Source organism: Perognathus longimembris, chromosome 5, assembly GCF_023159225.1.
Source record: "Perognathus longimembris pacificus isolate PPM17 chromosome 5, ASM2315922v1, whole genome shotgun sequence".
Classification (NCBI taxonomy): domain Eukaryota; kingdom Metazoa; phylum Chordata; class Mammalia; order Rodentia; family Heteromyidae; genus Perognathus; species Perognathus longimembris.
The window spans coordinates 32,630,082-32,649,081 of record NC_063165.1 but is presented as its reverse complement, the minus strand read 5'-3'; the positions used below and the strand labels follow the sequence as shown (position 1 = coordinate 32,649,081).

The 19,000-nt window shown below is 35.4% G+C and overlaps 1 protein-coding gene across 1 annotated transcript in view; it reads left to right on the top strand.

Moving 5' to 3' along the window:
• Positions 1-452: 452 nt before the first annotated feature.
• Impg2 (interphotoreceptor matrix proteoglycan 2) overlaps positions 453-19,000 on the top strand; it is a 50,362-nt gene continuing 31,814 nt past the window's right edge. The window contains exons 1-7 of the mRNA XM_048346522.1: positions 453-907; positions 6,166-6,332; positions 7,098-7,129; positions 10,674-10,723; positions 11,995-12,077; positions 13,949-14,110; positions 18,327-18,385. Coding sequence (XP_048202479.1) covers positions 586-907; positions 6,166-6,332; positions 7,098-7,129; positions 10,674-10,723; positions 11,995-12,077; positions 13,949-14,110; positions 18,327-18,385 — 875 coding nt within the window. The 5' untranslated portion in view covers positions 453-585. The remainder of the gene's footprint in view (positions 908-6,165; positions 6,333-7,097; positions 7,130-10,673; positions 10,724-11,994; positions 12,078-13,948; positions 14,111-18,326; positions 18,386-19,000) is intronic.

Here is a 19,000-nt window from a genome sequence, read left to right as displayed (position 1 = left end):
AAATTTATAATGGTTTCAGAGTGGTTGTCTATTCTCAAAAATAAACTTTTAAATGTTGGGCCTTTTCTGTAACAGTTTGTCACTGGAGATTTCAAGTCTTTGAATGCACAGTTAAGGATTTTGCCTCTTGTTTCTTTGATTTTGGCTCAAATGATTATGTTTCCTCTCTTTGGGAAGATTTCTCTGCATATTTTGATATTCTTCCTGATAGAAGGCAATTTCACATTCTTAGCAGGTATGTTTTCATCTTTTTATATATCTATAGCATATTCTCCTAAAATTATTTGATGTGATTGCTGTGAGAAATCGTTCAACTATGACTCAATCCTTGATACTGCTTTTTATAAATTGTTTAAAAATATCTCCAGTATTTTGCATTTTACCTCTTCATTAATAAATCCGGGCTCAAACTTCATTTTGTCTTATTTCTCGTATTGAAATTGGGTAAATACTTCATTTTAACAAAAATTTTGAATTAAAGCAGTGGGAATTTTGAGGAGATTGACTATTTTATTCTTCTTTTTAGATTTGTACCTCCATTCACACTGACATTGACCTTTAGATTCAGAATCCAAATGTGTCCTAATGTCAATTTTTGTTACCTCTAGTGCTATGTCTTTATTAGGAGTCTTGATATGCTTTGACTTTGTAATGCAAACCTATATATCTTTAGAAGAGAACCAGGAACCCAAGAGCACAGTTGCTTTTCTCCTGCCTGAAGAATCTACAGACGCTGTTCTACTTACTGAAAAGAAACAAATTCCAGATCGCCGAGAAGCTGAGAGACAGTGGTTACTTAGAAGGCGCCGGCGGCGCTCTATTCTGTTTCCTGATGGAGTAAAAATCTGTCCAAATGAAAGTGTTACAGAGGCTGTGGCAAACCACATGAGGTATTTTAAAGTCCGAGGTAAGCCAATATCCAAATCCTTTGCTTCCCTGATGAAATTTATGTTTCATTTGCTGAACTGACTATAAGTCAAAACTCGTGACAAGTTAGACAAAAGTTTGTATTAATGAAATTGAAAGGACTTGCCAAAAATAGAGTATTTATGTAATTTCAGAAAAATGTTACATTAGCCTGAATGAGCCAATGTTTTAGGACTTTGTAAGCACTTGAAAAACACCAGTTTATATGACTGGATAAATTCTAAGTTTTAGTCTCTGCATTACAGTAACTTACCTAAATGTACCCACAACCTATATTTACCGAGGTATATTCACCTGTTTGAATATTTAGTTTATATATATATATATATATATATATATATGAAGACATTTCTTTGTTTTGTAGTTTGAACATTCCATAGGTTCTTATAGGTTGTTCTCTAGTTAGGACACAGAAAACTTTTTGTGTTTAAAATAATGCTACTTCCTTTTTTTTTTAAACTTGTAAAATGTACATTTTAAGTCCATAGAGTATGTATGCATTTATTAATTAATTTTTTCAGATCTACAAATTTCAGCTGTTACAATATTAAAATTTAAATCCAAATAGCCCCCTGTATTAGATAGATAATGGATCCACGTCACATTGTCAAAAAATATCTACAAAATAAAGATTGATCTTGCTAATATGTTCACAAACTGATTGAACTCTTTAAAACTATAACTTTAATGGGTACAAAGTGGAATATATTTTGTACTTTCATTTTCAATAAAACTAATTCTTTTATCTTCAAAGAATATTGACTAGTAACTTCTATTGCAAAGTGAATATTCAAATAAACAAAAAGAAAAAAGAGGTAGGCATAATGTATAGTGGGAAATCTGTTAGTTTATGCAGTGAAAGAATACAGATATTCTGATAATGAAGTCAGAAATATTGTTTAGCGCATCTATTCAGTTTATTTTCCCTAACAAAAAATTAAAGCTATTATTCAATTAGACTTTTCCTTTAAAAACATTTATTTCTAAATGCAAATTGAAGAGAAAAATATCTATGAAGTATATTATTATTTTCTCCCTCAGGATCAATGATTAATTAGGGAGGTATTACAATATATTTGATGAAATTCATGAAGGATTTTATGTGAAACATAAGTATCCATATGCTTATTTAAAACATAAGCACAAGTTAATTGTATAAAGTGATTCATTGTAATATTTGTTATATGTACATATATACTTTAATCAGATTCACCCCATCTGAACTAAACTTTCTGAATTCCTTTTCCATCTGCCCCTTCCTTTTTAACAGTTCTTTTTGTTGTTGGATTTTACTGTGTTAGTTTTATGTATGTATATAATGTACTTCTATAAAATTTGCCCTTGCCACCTTGTCCTTTACTCCTATCTGTTGGATCCCTCTAACAGGCCCTTGTTTTACTATCATGTAACTATTATAATAGTAATAATAGTTATTATTATCCTAATTTATTGTACCAAGGGGCCTCATTGGGATATTTGTAACATAATGTAATATACATTGATCAAATTTACCTATTACATTGCCACTTCTTAACCACTCTCTCTCCTTTCCCCTTCCTTTTTGATGAGTTCTATTATGCTATTTTCATACATATGCATAATGAACTTCTATAACATTCAGCCTCCATCAACTATCAACCTTTCCTTTCCCCCTCTGCCTGAATGTTGGCTGCTTCCACTCAAAGAGTCCACCTTTTACACTCATGTCATTACTATTACTTTTTAAGGTCTAGATTTCACATACAAGTTCAGATGTGTAATATTTGTGTTCCTGAGCTTGGATTATCTTTCTCAACACGATGGTCTCCAGTTCTACCCACTTTTCTGCAAATAATATAATTTCATTCTCCTTTATGACTTATGTGTTCCATATCTTGGCTACAGTAAATAATGTTGGTTTACTAGTGTGCAGGTAGGTATGTCTTTTGTATGTTCCTGTGGATACATATTCAAGAATGGTTTAGCAGGATCTTAATGGCTAGACTAAGTTTCATTCCTTCCCACAGTGTAAGAGTATTCTTTTCCTTGTCCTACATTCTTTTGTTTTTCTTGATGACTTCCATTCTGATTGGGTAAGAAATAATCTGTTATTTTCATTTGCATTTGCTCTATGGTTAAGGATGGTGAACATTTCTTCATGTGTTAGCCATGTATTAGCAGAGGGATTATAGCTACAACTCAAGTAAAGAGCATATTTCTTTTTGGACAATGTCATTCCTTCCCTCATATTCTCCCAGGGCTGTCTCTTGATTCTGAACATTGTTTCCTTTCAAGTGCAGAGGGCTTTTCATTTGATTCAATCCTATTTGCCAATTCTTACCCTTATTTGCTGTAATTAGAGTCTGTTCTGGAAATTGTTGCTTATTCCTTTATCTCCTAGTGTTTTTCCTGGGCTTTTATGCAATAGTTTCAGATTTCCAGGTCTTACATTTAGATCTTCGATCTGCTTTGATTTTAGTACAGGGAAAAACACAAAAATCTGTTGTCCATATTTTACATATGGATATTCAGTTATTTAAAATTATTGAAGACACTGTTTAAAATGATGGTACTTCTTACAGTGGTATCTGAAGCACCACACTCATATTTTATTATATTTTGTTTTAAATTAAGAGTATCATCTTAAAACTACCTGAGCCATGCCCCCCCCCCATTCCTTTTTTACTTTACTTTTGGTATAGAATGTCACACTTTTTCCCTTCAGTGATCTGAACTGTTATTTTTCTATTAACACTTCCTAAGTAGCTGGAAGACAAGTATAAACTACCACACCTAGATTATTACTAGTTGAGATGGAAGTCTCATGAAGTTTTTGTCCACTTCGCTTCAACCCACGATCCTCCATTTTCCAAGTAGCTTGGATTACAAACCTAAGACACCACTGGTTGTTTGTTTAATGTTGTATGTGTTTGTGTGTTTGTGGTGCTGGAGATTTAATCCAGTGCTTTACCTACACTAGGAAAATTTCCTATCAATAAGCCATATGCTCTATCACACAACTATGTGTTCCCACCTCCAGCGTTAAAAAATATATGTTGTTATAATTTTTCCAAGTCCTTCCATTTCCTTACAAATGGGGCAATGTCATTCTTTCTGATAGAGGCATAAAATTCCATTGTGTATATGTACCACATTTTCCTGATCCATTCATCTACTGAGGGGCATCTGGGTTGGTTCCAGATTCTAGCTGAAGTGAGCCAGACCCAAAGAAACATGGACTCTATGGTCTCCCTTATTGGGAATAATTAGTACAGGTTTAGGCAAGTCACAGCAGAGGACCACAAGAGCCCAATAGCTATACCTTTATGAACACATAAGATGATGCTAAGTAAAATGAACTCCGTGTTATGGAAACGATTGTTATATCACAGTTGTAACTACTTTCAATGTCCCATGTGTATCTGTAGCTTCTATTATTGATGATGTTCTTGTATCACCTTCTTGTGGTTGCACCTACACTATCTCTGTAATCTTATCTGAGTATATTGGAAACCATGTATACTGGTATTAGAACTAGGAAATTGAAAGGGAATACCAAAATTGAGAGACACAGGGTAAAAAAAGAAAAACAACTACAAAAGCAATTCGTGCAAAACTGTTTGGTATAAATGAACTGAACACCTCATGGGGGGAAGGGGAAAGGGGGAGGAGGGGGTGTATGAGGGATGAGGTAACAAACAGTACAAGTAATGTATCCAATGCCTAATGTATGAAACTATAACCTCTCTGTACATCAGTTTGATAATAAAAATTTGAAAAAAAATATATGTTGTTATTGTAGAGGTGATGTACAGAGGGATTACATTTATATAAGTCAGATAATGAGTACATTTCTTTTTGAATCATGTCACCCCTTCCCTGGCTCTCTCCCAGTTTTTCTCTCCTGTCCCCATCCACAAACTGTATAGCTCATTTTCCACATAGTGTACAGTGAGTACCACTGCCATACATTTTCACTTTGTCCCACCTTTTCTATGCCCCCCTTGCCCTCCCAAAGACAAATAAACTAATAAATAAGACAAAGGAAAAGACAACAAAAACAGCAATAACAAAAATCTCGTTTCTATTTCTTGGAGTTCATTTAGAAAAATATTACTTTATATGCTCATATGCACATAGCTATTGGGCCTTTGTGAGCTGCTTCTATGAACAGCCTCCTCTAGTCTCACTGTGTGAATGTCTAGCCACTTGTATAATTTATCATGTCCGTGTGTGTGTGTGTGTGTGTGTGTGTGTGTGTATTTACCAGAGTGTTTACTTGTAGATTTATAGACACATTCTAGTTACCACAAATGAGGGAAACCATGCAACCTATGTTTCTTTGGGTCTGGTTTATTTCACTTACAATAAGTTTTTCCAAGTCTTTCCATTTTTTTATGAATAGTATAATATCATTCTTTCTAATGGTGAGTAGAACTTCATTGTATATACACACCACATTTTCTTGGACCATTTGTCCGCTGATTGGCATCTGGGTTGATGCTGTATCTTGAAATTAAAAATAAGTGATAAAATTTCAAAGGAGTAGATGTTATTTCATTTATACCACTTTATTTGGCAAAAAAACCCTCTAGGTATTTTAAAGTTCCCAATCCATCCAGAAAGGCTGAGGTTTTTTTTTTGTTTTGTTTTGTTTTCAAATTTTTATTATCAAACTGATGTTCAGAGAGGTTACAGTTTCATACATTAGGCATTGGATACATTTCTTGTACTGTTTGTTACCTTGTCCCTCCTCCCCTCCTCCCTCCTCCCCCTTTCCCTTTCCCCCCCTGAGGTGTTCAGTTCACTTACACCAAACAGTTTTGCAAGTATAAAGACAAACAACTACAAAAGAGCTGAGTTTTAAAGGTACAACATAAGAAAGACATCTGTAAACATGAAGGAAACTTAAAATCAGTGTCTATTCAGAAAATACCTGGCTAAATACAGTAAACTTAACATCAGCTACACTTTTGCAAAGCATAATCATGGACATTTTTTAAGAGATGAGGACCAAGCTTCAGCACATTAAGAAAAGGAAAAGTGTGAAGCATATAACAAATTATCTTCAGAACTGAAAGGCCTTATAGATATATAGAGGACTTTAACTGACTACCACTCTCAAATCCCTCCAGAAAGGAAACAGTGGGCAAGAGTCTCTTGGGGAAATATGGATGCTTGTTCCATTTATTGTGAGCCCCCAGGCCATGTTAGGCCATGTTAGTTTCTCCTAAAAATATTTCCTTGTTCCTTTTCCAGTGTGCCAGGAAGCAGTCTGGGAAGCGTTTAGGACTTTTTGGGATCGACTTCCTGGGCGTGAGGAATATCGTTACTGGATGGATTTGTGTGAGGATGGAATTACAAGTATATTTGAAATGGGTACCAATTTTAGTCAGTCTGTGGAACACAGAAGCTTAGTCATGAAGGTAAGTGTTAGGAGGGAAAAGGAATCATGTGTTGTTATAGTAACATGCATACACAGCTAAACCTAAAGGAAGAAAGATGTGCATGTATGCACATGCACACAGACACACACACACACACACACTCACACACACACCCTTTGGGTTAATCCATTTGGAGGTTTGTCTATATAGCTAGAAATAGGAAACAGGGGTTTGAAATTAGACCTTCTAACTTAGTCTGTTCTTTATATAGTCTGTTCTTTATATCACATTGATCTCAAAATAAATCTACTTAAGAAGAAACTTGGGAAAATTTTGTTTTAGAATGCCCTGAGTTGAAAAAGAAATGTAATTATTGATGTGATTTTGTCTGAATTGTAGAGAAACAGATTTATTGGTTATTTTATGAACATAGTGTTATAGAATGTCAGTTCCTTATATCACAAAATTTTTTGATTCTGAGTTTATAGCAGATAAATGTAAAACTCTCCCAGTTTCCAAGTTTAGACCTTTATCAAATGATGAGCAAGTACAGTCTGTTAATTTGTACCTATTCTGAGAGCATAGCAACTGTGCTGCACATAGAGACACTGAATGTTGGGAAATTCCCACAAACACAAAAGCAAGTTGGCATCAGTAGTACCTATATTCACTATTTGTATGTCACAGAAAACTGTGATATACAGTCTGTCATGCTAGGATATTAGTGTTCTCTGTGGAATAAGTTTTACTCACTGCTTCACAACTGTTACCAATTCAGTCATTTTGTTATATTTTTTTCCTTAGAAACTGACTTACATGAAGGAAACTATAAGCAGGTGACTATGTTGTTATTTTTCCCCTAAATTCATCTTTTGCAACAGAGATAAATTATACTATTCTGAGACTCACCCTCAATGTAATGGTTCCTTTTCTGTTTTCTTTCCAGTTCTTGCAAGGACCAGACCTGTGGGTAAGTTCCAAAAGCATTCTCATCTTGCCTCCATCTTCTTTGTCAGAACACTAATATACCCACTGCTTGTTTACTCTCTGACCTGACCAGGTAACAGATTGTTCCTCTCTCCAATAAGAAAAAAGATTGATGGTTTATATGCAGTAATCTACTGCTATTGAAAATTAAATGATAATAGTGTTTAGAAATGGCATAGTTCAGTAGAAGAGAGGCTGTCAAATAATGGGTGATGGTGTGGGTCACGTTCATAAACTATGATTATGGTCTTGAAACAGGTCTCCTAAAAATACATTTTATCACCTATACTCAGACCTCACATCCCATCTTGCTCTAAGAAATCTCTGCCTGTCATTTTTTCTTTTTCCCAAGTCTTCAACATCTCTTTTATTAATTCCTTCTCAATAGTAAACTTGCTCATCATTTCTTTTTTTTTTAAAAAAATTTAATTGTAAAGGTGATGTACAGAATGGTTAGAGTTACCTAAGTCAGTACCTAAGTCAGAAATGAGTACATTTCTTTTTGAACAGTGTTACCTCTTCCCTCATTTTCTCCCAGTTTTTCCCCTGTCAAGCCCCTACCCCCAGTTGTAATAGTCCATTTCCAGCATAGTGTCTAATGAGTATCACTGCTGAATTGGTTCACCCTTTTCCTCCCTTCCCCGTTTCTGTACCCAAATCTTTTCTATGAAAAATCTCTTCCAGATCTTTTCTCCATCATTGCCAGACAACTTGCAATTATCTCCTTTTAGCTCTAGCCTCTGCTTAACTCCCTGCCATTTGATTTTGTTGTCATGTTCTGAATAACTCGTGAAAGATGGATATGTGTCACTGAACTTGTTACTAAATGTTCAAGTCTCTTTGTTATCAGGTCTTTGGTGATATTTTCATATAAGGTCTGTTTTTTTGGGGATTTTCTTTTAAGATTTCCCAATTACCTTACATTTATAGTTGATGATCATTAGGGATAACAAGCCACAATTTTCAGTACAATGTTTTGTTCTGTTTGGAATGATGCATTTCAGTACTTTAACTTTTATTACTCTTATTTATTTACTGTTTAATGCTTTTGGTAATTTTTCTGTATATAATGTTTCATTTAATTTTCCTTAACACCTTTGTGAAATATGTTAAATAAGGAGGCACTCTTATTTTCAGATCTAGGCCAAATTATTTTATTTCAAGTTATATACAATGTTAAAGATATATTTGAGACTAGCACTATCTTGAATTCTTTTGCTATTATATGCTGTTTGTAATAATGAATTCAAGAGCAAAGTATAGAAAATTATCAAGGCTTCTGTATGCTGATGAATCACACCTGGAATCCTAGCTACTCAGGAGGCTGAGATCTGAGGACTACAGCTCAAAGCCAGCGCAGGCAGAAAAGTTCATGAGACTCTTATCCCCAATTAACTACCCCCCAAAAGCCAGAAGTATAGTTGGGGCTCAAGTGGTAGAGTGATATCATTAAGCAAAAGAGTTCAGGAGGCAGTGCTCAGGCCTGGAATTCAAGCCCAGGCAGAACAACAACAACAACAACAGCAACAACAACAACAAATTATCAAGGGTAGTAGTAATCTACTTGGCTTGTTTTACAATTTTTAAAACTCTCGGATCCTTGTGTGTGCTAAGCACACTGTCACTAACCTATAGCCATAGGCCTACAGTGTTTCTAAACCTACATTCCATGTGACTATGAGCATATTCTTTCACATTCCCACCTGATTTCTACTGACCTGATTAGGTAGTGACAGAAAAGAATAAACAATGATCTGTAGGAGCTGAGAAAATAAGACAGGAGGGGGTTGTTGCTACTGGTATTAAGCTAAAGATCTTTTTGTTTTTATTTTAAATTTTTATTGTCAAACTGATATACAGAGAGGGAAGCTAAAGATCTTAGCTAAACAACTTCAAGTGTGTGGTTTGGCTTAGAAATGAAGTAGAATTTCCTCCTTTGTGTTCCAGTGCTAGGGGGAGTGACATTTTAAGGGATTCCTACAGGAGGTTTAACTAATAAGTACATGTGAAAGGACTCATGTTGTTCAGTATTCAGTGTTCTTTACTCCCTTTTAAAAGGAGAATGAGTAGGAGGGTGAAGGATTAGGTGTTGGAGTATTAGACAAGCAACTTGAATTACTGAGTTTCCTAATTACTTTCATTAAGATGTTATTTATATTCAGTAAGGTGAAAGCTTCTCCTTAAGTAAGCAGACTTCTCTACTTGGGCATGCTTGCTAAGTGAGACATTTTGATTTTCAGGACCAATTTGACCCATCTTAGATAATGAGGTCTGATTTTGAGGAATAATTTGATTTTGTTTTGTTTTTGTGTCCCAGTCCTACGGCTTGCACTCAAGGCCTGGACACTATCTCTGAACTTCTTTTGCTCAAGGCTAGCAGTCTCCCACTTGAGCCACAGTGCCACTTCTGGCTTTTTAAAAAATGTGGTATGAGGAATCAAGCACTCTACCACTAAGCCACATTCCAGGCCCCATAATTTGATTTTGAAGGAACAATTTGACCCACCCCAGATGAGGCTTGATTTCGCTATCATTTCATCCTAACATTCTGTAGTTGCCAACATCCTATTCTAGTTGTTATGTTGCGTTTTGGCGTTCCTTTGACTTATTGTGCTCTTTCTATCTGATTGCTCTCCATATGTCTTCAAACCTGATCAAGTTCCTTTTCCTCCTTCTGGGACCTTTACACACTTTGACTTTTAGGTCATCTAGTTTATATGAGTCACGATAATTATGATGAAGTGTTATTCTTGTAAAGATTATGTGTCACTTATAGACCAAGCCTGAAGCTTACACTTGTAATCCTAGCTACTCAGGAGACTGAGAGCTGAGGATCACAGTTTGAAGCAGCAGTCTGAGCAGGGAAGTCCATGAGACTCTTATCTCCAATTAATCACCAAAAATTCAGAAGTGGAGGGAGCTATGGCTCAAAGTGGTATAGTGTTAGCCTTGTGCACTAAAGCTCAAGGACAGTGCCCAAGCCCTGAGTTCAAGCCCCAGGACCAGCAGGAAAAAAAGCTCCAGGACCATGTGTATCTGTCTCATGGCTTCAAATACTCCTTCTAAGCTTAGAGCAGAGAGGTATCTAAAAAAGTTGTTCTTATCATAGAACTTACTGGTATCTGAGCATGGCTGGGAGACATTTTTCACTGTAATCAAGTCCTTTTAGGTATTTGAGTTGTGTAACATTGGAGAGAGTTTTCAATTGCTGAGTTAAAAACCGGCAGTCACTACTAAACAACACCTTTGGAAAAAGTTAATGGACAGTTCTTTCCTTTTAGGACACATATAGAAATTTTGAGGTTCTGAAATGTTCCCAAGTTGCTATAATTTAACTTTTATATCTTTGGTTTACCTTTGGAAATTTTTTAAACTGTAAACATTATTTTCCAGTCCTGAATTGTCATCTCCAGTTCCTGCTGGTGATACCTCAACATTGAGAGGTATGCTCTTGTGCTTTTATTTACTTTTCTTTTAAAGTTATTTATGTTCAAAATTTTCACCTATCATGTTTCTATTATTCAACAGTCTTAAGAAAAAGTAATCATTTTTACTTGTCTTATATTATGTTGTAGATTCTTAAAACTCTGTGTTAGTGTAATACAAATTGGACCATAACTTATAACAAAAGTATGACATAATGAATTATTTTATAGCAAATACTCTGTCAAAAGATAGGAACTTTCAACCAGGTGCTGGTGGCTCATGCCTGTAATACTAGCTACTCAGGGATTCTCAGATCTGAGGATTCTGGTTCAAAGCCTGCCTAGGCAGGGAAGTCTGAAAGACTCTTATCTCTAATAAACTATACAGAAAAAACAAAAGTGGCACTGTGACTCAAGTGGTAGAGTGCTAGTCTTGAACACAAAGAGATGCAGGTACAGTATGAAAGCCCTGGGTTCAAGCCCCAGGACCCGCAAAAAAAAAAAGAAAGAAAAAAGTAGCATCTTTCTAGCTCCTCTATTTGTCATTTATCCTCTAGTTTCCCAGAGTAAGGACTTTTCTGATAGTGTGTTGAGTATAGTTGAACATGTTCTCTTTACCTGTGTATTTCTTATAAATTGGTAGTAGTTCTTTCTCTCTTCATTTCTCTTTCTCTTTCTTTCTTTTGTTTGTTCTTTCATTTGTTCCTCTTTCTCTCTTTTTCTTTCTCCTCCCTTTCTTCTCCCCTTCCCCCTTCCCTCCTTCTCTCCCTCTCTCCCTTCCTTTCTGCAGTGTTGGTGAGGGAACTCAAGGCCTCATACATGGTAGGGAAGCATCCTACCACTGAACTCCACTTCTATCCTATGTCCTTTATTTTTAATTAACCTTCTTTGTTTAGAAATTTCAAACATATAGAAAACAGAATAGCATGATATAAAGTTTCAATGATTGTCAAATCATGGACAGTCTCCAAATTGATACACTTCCCCTTCCTACTTTCTTTACTTCTCTCAGTATCTGATCTCATCGTTGTATAATTCCATAGGAATAGAAATTTTCTGTTTGTATCCCCAGCATCTAGCATAGAACTTGGCATAAGGTTGCTATTCCTAAAATCCCACAAATGTTTGTTGCCTGTGAAGACTGATTGTCTTGAGGTTCAAATGAACTGAATTTTCAATATGGAAAGACAAAGGATTTGTAAGAACAGATTTCAAAGTCAGTTCCTTATTTCCTGATAGGAATTCTGACTTCTTCCACGACTGATTTCATACTTTGTTTTTCTTTTTAGATGCTGCTCTCAGAGTTCCATATTCCAGGGTGGCCTCCTCTGAAGGTGCCTCAGAGAGGAGCTTGGAGCTCCCACAGGAGACTGTGAGTCAGGCTGTTTTGTTAGTTTCTAATGAGGAGAGCAGGAGTTAAGATGGAGTTTATAGTCCATTGCTGAGGATACAGAACTTCATTAGTGTCCTGCTTGAATTCTAAAAGTAGCACATTAAAAAAATCCCATAATCCTTAAGAATCAAATAAATCTGTTATACTGACAAGTTTTCATGAGAGAAGGTGTCAAATTGTAAATGAAATGGTTTGTAATTTGTGGAATTCCCATGTTGATAAGCCTGTCCCATAATAGGCTTATACACATTCTATCCCTTGGTAGATCAACTCATAGCCTTCTTCTTAGAGTGAAAGGACATAGATTTTATGTAGTTTAAAATAAAAAAATCATGATTTCAAAATATTGATAAAACTAAGTAAAATATTAAAAAATTTATAGTTTCCATCAATCATAGTACTCAACAACATTGAACCCTATAGTTGTGTGTCTAAAAAAAGCCACCAACACAAACTAAAAAAATTGGATACTGTATTTTATTAGAAGTTCTGTTAAAATCTGCATTAAACATTTTATGTGTTCATATGTACTATCAATAGGGCATATTCTGCCCTAAAATATTGCCTAGAAGGATATAATTTAGTTATGTTGTATGTTTTCTTCCTAATTTTGGCATTTTAAGTAGTGTGAACTCAGGTTAAGTCACTCCACTTTGTGTCCTGTCTTCTCTGTCACTGGACAAGTTTGGTAGTAACTTGGGATCTATAGAGTGGATGCTTAAATCAGTACTTGCACCCTAGGCACAACTGTGTCCTAAGTATGTCATGCTAGTATATATGGTCATTCAATACGTAATTGGGAATAAATGACTTAAGACAGTGATGATGTAGCTCTGAACTTGAAACAGAATAGCCATGATTTAGATCTGCAAACATTTATAAACTAATACGGAATTTACTATAGTAGAAATGATGAAATTATATTTAGACAATTAGAATACTATTGTTCAAAAACAGAGAAGATATTTTGAGCCTATTTATAGAACTGTAAGAAGATAAAATAGTAGAGAGAAAATGAACTTGTTGGTTAGTTAGGCTTGTTGGTTGAGATGAGTTCTTGGGAATGCTTTGCTCAATCTCCACCCATTTTCTGCTTCCCAAGTAGCAAGGATAACTGGTGTATACTACCACATCTGGCTTTGAGTCCACATAGAAACTGAAGAAATTCCTTTTTATTTATTTATTTGTTGGTGCTGGTCCTGAGGCTCAAACTTAGATCTGGATGCTCTTCTAGAGCTTTTATTTTTGTTTTTTCCTCAAAGCTAACATTCTACCACTTGAGTCACTGATCCTCCTTCCATTTTCTTTTTTTGAGCTGATGTTGTTTCAAAAAATATTCTGGCATATGAAAAAGTGATTAATATGTTCCTCCATTCACAAATACATTTCTGTGTGTATCATGAAGATTTTTTCATGTGTTTTAAATAATACTACTATTGCAACTCACAGCAGAAGCAACTCATTTTTTACTCATTTTGATATTTTTTTTTGTGGAAAACTTTCTATCTTCCCTTGAACTAGTCAATGTGTGTTCTAAGAAATGTACAATTGCATAGCTATTTTAACATTATCCTATATAGTTTTAGGTTATTATACTTTTATTTATTTTTAAATTTTATTTTTAGCTTTAAGTCATTGTACAAAGGTGTTGCCAAGCATACACTACTTTGTTGAATGGCAACTCTATTATCCTATCTTAAAGTGTATCCAGTATGTTCCAAAGTCAAATATGATGTAAAAATCATGATCCTAGATTGCCTTGGTACAGTATCTGGAACTCTATGGATCAATAAACTCCTTGGTTGAATGAATAAATGTTGCCATTTATTGTTCTTTATTAAAAAATCTAGATTAGCAATGAAATTGAGAATGTGGTAGAAGAGCCTGCAAAACCAGCAGCTGAACAGGTTGCAGAATTCAGTATTCACCTTTTGGGGAGACAATATAGAGAAGAACTTCAGGACCCCACAAGTTTCCATCACCAGCATCTTGCAGAAGAGTTTATTTCAGAGGTGGGTGATTTTGTTTTTTGTGAACAGGGCAGTTTTCTGGAGATGTCCATTCTTCATACTCACACCATGATTTAAAAGCAGACATAGGACTCAAACTGACTATCTAGTTGGTGCCTAGGGTGATGGCATTAACCATTTCTTAAGAAAGATTTGTAAAAAGTTCACAGAAAGAGACATTCTTGCATAGAAACAAAACTTTTGAACTGAGTCTGTGTAGTCAAAGAAGAGAGGTCTGTGGCATGGTTTTGATTTGACAGTGTTTGCAGAAATGAGCATTTCTGAACAACTGTGCTATGCATTGTCTGTTTTTTGAAGGTGCATTGAATTCTATTTTTTTAAATTTCATTTTCAGTATTTTGCCTTAATTTGAAAAATTTGGAGCAATTGGCACATGGGCTATATATATCTAGTACAAAGATTAGATGCACAGAAGGATATACAGTAAAAAATTTTACTATCTCTGTTTCTTTTTTTTTTTTTTTTTTTGGCTAGTCCTGGGCCTTGGACTCAGGGCCTGAGCACTGTCCCTGGCTTCTTCCCGCTCAAGGCTAGCACTCTGCCACTTGAGCCACAGCGCCGCTTCTGGCCATTTTCTGTATATGTGGTGCTGGGGAATCGAACCTAGGGCCTCGTGTATATGAGGCAGGCACTCTTGCCACTAGGCTATATCCCCAGCCCATATCTCTGTTTCTTGGTAAGAGGTATTTTATTTATTTTTTCAGGGTTTTCTCTCAATTTTTATTACATTTTAAAATTTAGCATACATATTTATATTTTGTACACTTATTAAGTACAAAATTTATTATGGAAGGATCATTACTTCATGCAAGATCCAAAACCTCTAAAATTTGTAATATTCTCAACTGCTTAACAGCGGGATTCAAAATCATTTCAAATAAGCATAACATTTTTATACTCTCATATTCATTTATGACTATTTGAGTTCTTTCAAATCATTTTCATACTCAATGGAGAAGGCATGAGTATGTTTCTGATGGAAAAATAGCCATGTCTCAAATACTGAGTACCAAGAAATGGGAAAGGATACCTATGATTTTTTTTTTTTTGGTGATGTGTGATAGTTACATGATAGAATATAGTTTCTTCCAAAATCCTAGAATCAAGAAAATGTAATAATGGTTCTTTTTCTGAGTTAGACCATGTTATAACTTTACTTTTTGGAAAAATTCAGTGTTAGTCCTTAAATTCAAGATTCTTCCAGTTAGAAATAGCTCATCCTGGGCTTCCTTATAATATGTCTTTGTGTTTGTGTAGTAAGGCATTAAATACCATCTACTCCTCTGTCTGTTGACAGGGTGCATCAGTCCTGTTTATTTCTTTTCCATTCCTTCTTAATTTGGTTCCTTTTGGCCAAGTCTGTCAGTTCTGTTACCTGGGATTAATTTCCTCCCCAGACACTGTGTCCAGATGGGAAATAAAAATATGCATCTTTCAGCCAAATAACATCATTTCACCCATCAGACATGGGGAGTGTAGGCCAGACAATTAATTTTCCTAGCCATGGGCCAAGTTGCAAAGCTGTATGGTATGTGGAAGAAATGTCAGCCAGGCCAGTGGCCACCTGGCATCAGAATCTTGACTTGGCTGTCTGGTGTTTCTGCCCTTGGATTAAATAACCTTTAAGAGGTTTCAGTGTTTGGGTAAAGAATTGCGTGGAATGACTACAGGTTTAGCAAAAGTCTAGTGAGCAGTCTGAAAAACATCTCCTGCAGAGACTTTATGAGACATAGTTTATGAGGAGAAAGGTAAGAGGAAGGAGGGTCATGGTAATCTTGGGACAATACCAACTGTGATGTCAAGATAAAAAGAATATGATAAGCTCATAAGGATCTGTAACATGAAGGCAGTCATGATATTGATGTAGTGTTCTTCCATCCTGCTTTAAGGCAAGTGCACAGTGTTTCTATAGGCTGCTTTCTAGCTGTTTGCTTCTAGTAAACTTCTTGATAAATAGCTTAATTCCACAGGTGAGGCTCAGGAAGCCAAATTACTTATTAATAGTAGTTTCAGCCTCTCCATGAACACAAAGTATAATCAGGTCTCTTTCTGCCTTCTATGGTACTCTTTTGTTTATATGTAGTCCCTTCATAATTTAGAGTAGAAACTGTGCTACATTTTGTAATTTCTTCAGTACTGATCCTAATTTTAAAATATCACAGGCAGGAGAAAGATGAAAAGGCAATTGCAATGTTAAAAAGACGAGGTAAAGTTATGATTCTGTTACCACATGTGTAGTTTGGACCAAATTATTTGACATCTTAAGTGTCTCAGTTTTCTCATTTATACAATGAAGACAACATGTACATCTTTGAAGATTGCAAAGTTTAGAAGTAAAGCCACGGGCTGGGGATATGGCCTAGTGGCAAGAGTGCTTACCTTGTATACATGAGGCCCTGGGTTCAATTCCCCAGCACCACATATACAGAAAACGGCTAGAAGTGGTGTTGTGGCTCAAGTGACAGAGTGCTAGCCTTGAGCAAGAAAAAGAAAAAAAAAAGAAGCCAGGGACAGTGCTCAGGCCCACTAGACATAGTAGTAGTCTCTCAATAATTATACTTCTTGTTAATAATTTCTGTTAAGTGGAATTTCTTCTTCCACTGGGCTCCAAAACAGTGGTGAACAGTAAATGATGAATTGGAATGCTTGTATATGTTTAGATGCCAAAGACCAGATTGAGATAGGTTGAGTAATAATACTAATGTACAGTTAGAAAGCATTTTTGTAGTTAGTAGAATACTTCCAGATATATGCATTTTAATGTTACAAAAACCAACGTGGTAGAAGGGGAGAGAAGTGTTAGTGTATAAAGGATGCCTGTGTACAGACACTCTTTCAGTAATCAAGAGCTGAGACTAGACTTCAGATTCCTTGTTCTACAATTCTGTATCTGTCTCTATCCTACAAAATGTTCTCATCCTTTTCAAAGAGTAAAACAAGGCAAATTTCAATAGTCAATACTGAATTTTAATTCTTTACCCTTAAGGCATGAAGACCTTAGGTGAATCAAATTCTACTCTCCTGATTATATGACAACTTGGTTAAAAGCATATACCCAGAGATATATGATCTTATTTGCATTTTTTTAGTATTGTCTTTATAGGGATCCATCTTGTGAGCTACCTTTTGAAATACTATGGATTAAATATTCAATTTTGTTAAAATTGGCATTTTTGCATAACCTCATTTAAAAAAAATATTCTAGCATTCTTCAATACCTCCCATCTCCTGTCATCAAGCTCATCTGGAGTTTATATGGCTAGATTTTTGCTCTTGCTGGAGTGGTGACTTGTGTGGTAGAACAGTTGATTAGTAAGTACAAGGCCCTTAGTTCAATCTCCAGTGCCACCAAAAAGACCAGCTCCCGTGAAGGTTCCTTTTGATCAGTTGTATTACTTGGCACTGTTTCTTAACCTTCATGAATCCTGGTCTGTATTCTGGGTTGATTCCAGGAGCTGTATGCTCCTTTTCAAATGCTAAGTGTGTTCATAGCTGTTGTGTATTAGAGGAATAGGAAACAGATGCTACTAGACACTTTCACACTTAGAGAAAACAGGCACTTGACTGTGTCAGTATGTGTGCTGGGGCTAGATTTCAAATCCAAACTATAACATTTAGAAGTGTTGCTGTAGCCTCTTTGGAAATGACGCCTTTCACATTTCGCCACATTAAGGAGATCCACAGTGCTTTGCCAATACAAAGTATACTTTTTATAATTTCCAAAAGAAGGGGCTGGGGATATGGCCTAGTGGCAAGAGTGCTCGCCTCGTATACATGAAGCCCTGGGTTCGATTCCCCAGCACCACATATACAGAAAATGGCCAGAAGTGGCGCTGTGGCTCAAGTGGCAGAGTACTAGCCTTGAGCAAAAGGAAGCCAGGGACAGTGCTCAGCCCCTGAGTCCAAGGCCCAGGACTGGCAAAAACAAAAACAAAAACAAAATAATAATTTCCAAAAAAATAATAGCAAGGAATATGAAAACCATAAAAGACAAAATGGAATTGAGAAAATATGACAGTGTTTTAGCAAACACTATTTTCCAACATTGTAACTATTTTTTTAAACTTGAGACTCCTATATGTGTGTATGCATGTATGTGTTTAAAATTAATATACTTTTTATTATGTTTATAAAAGCTTTTCATATGTACTTTCCCATAATTCTATATCATTATCATCTTTCATTTTGTTTTTAACAGGTGGAAAATGCATTTGCTGGATTACCAGGCTACAGACAGATTCATGTTCTTGAATTTAGGTAAATAGATTTACTCTAAAACTTATGTGTTCAGTAGTACCCTTGGTTTGAAATGGAAGATCCTTTGTGTTTATTATATATAAACCAACAACAGATTCTGTAATCAACTGCTATTTCTGGTATATTAATATTTTGAATGCTAGTTTTTCAGGTAATGTTATGTTAGTGACAGGCAAAAGGTATGTTTAAGGAGGTTTAAGGGCCATTGACCTCCCTCTATTTTTGAACTATATTGTATCACAAAATCTGAGTTCCTTTTTCCATACTATGTCAATTTAAGTATGGCTCATGATTGCATGTGTAGGAACTATGTTTCAAAACCTCTCTTCCTGTTAGCTTAACCATATAACTAAGTTATCATTGCATTGATGATATGTTTAGCATACACTTCTACTTTAATTGCTTTCTTTGAATTTGTGTATATCTTTTTCCCACATACCAGAGCACAGATATGCCCCCTGTCTTTGAATATGCAGAGAAATACAATAATCTGGATGAGCAATCAAGACAAAAGAAACTTAGACCCCTGGATGATTTTCTAAAGCACAAATATCCCACCAATTTTTATCACTTAACATGAGAAATACTTTTCTGCCTTCTTTAGCCACTGTATTA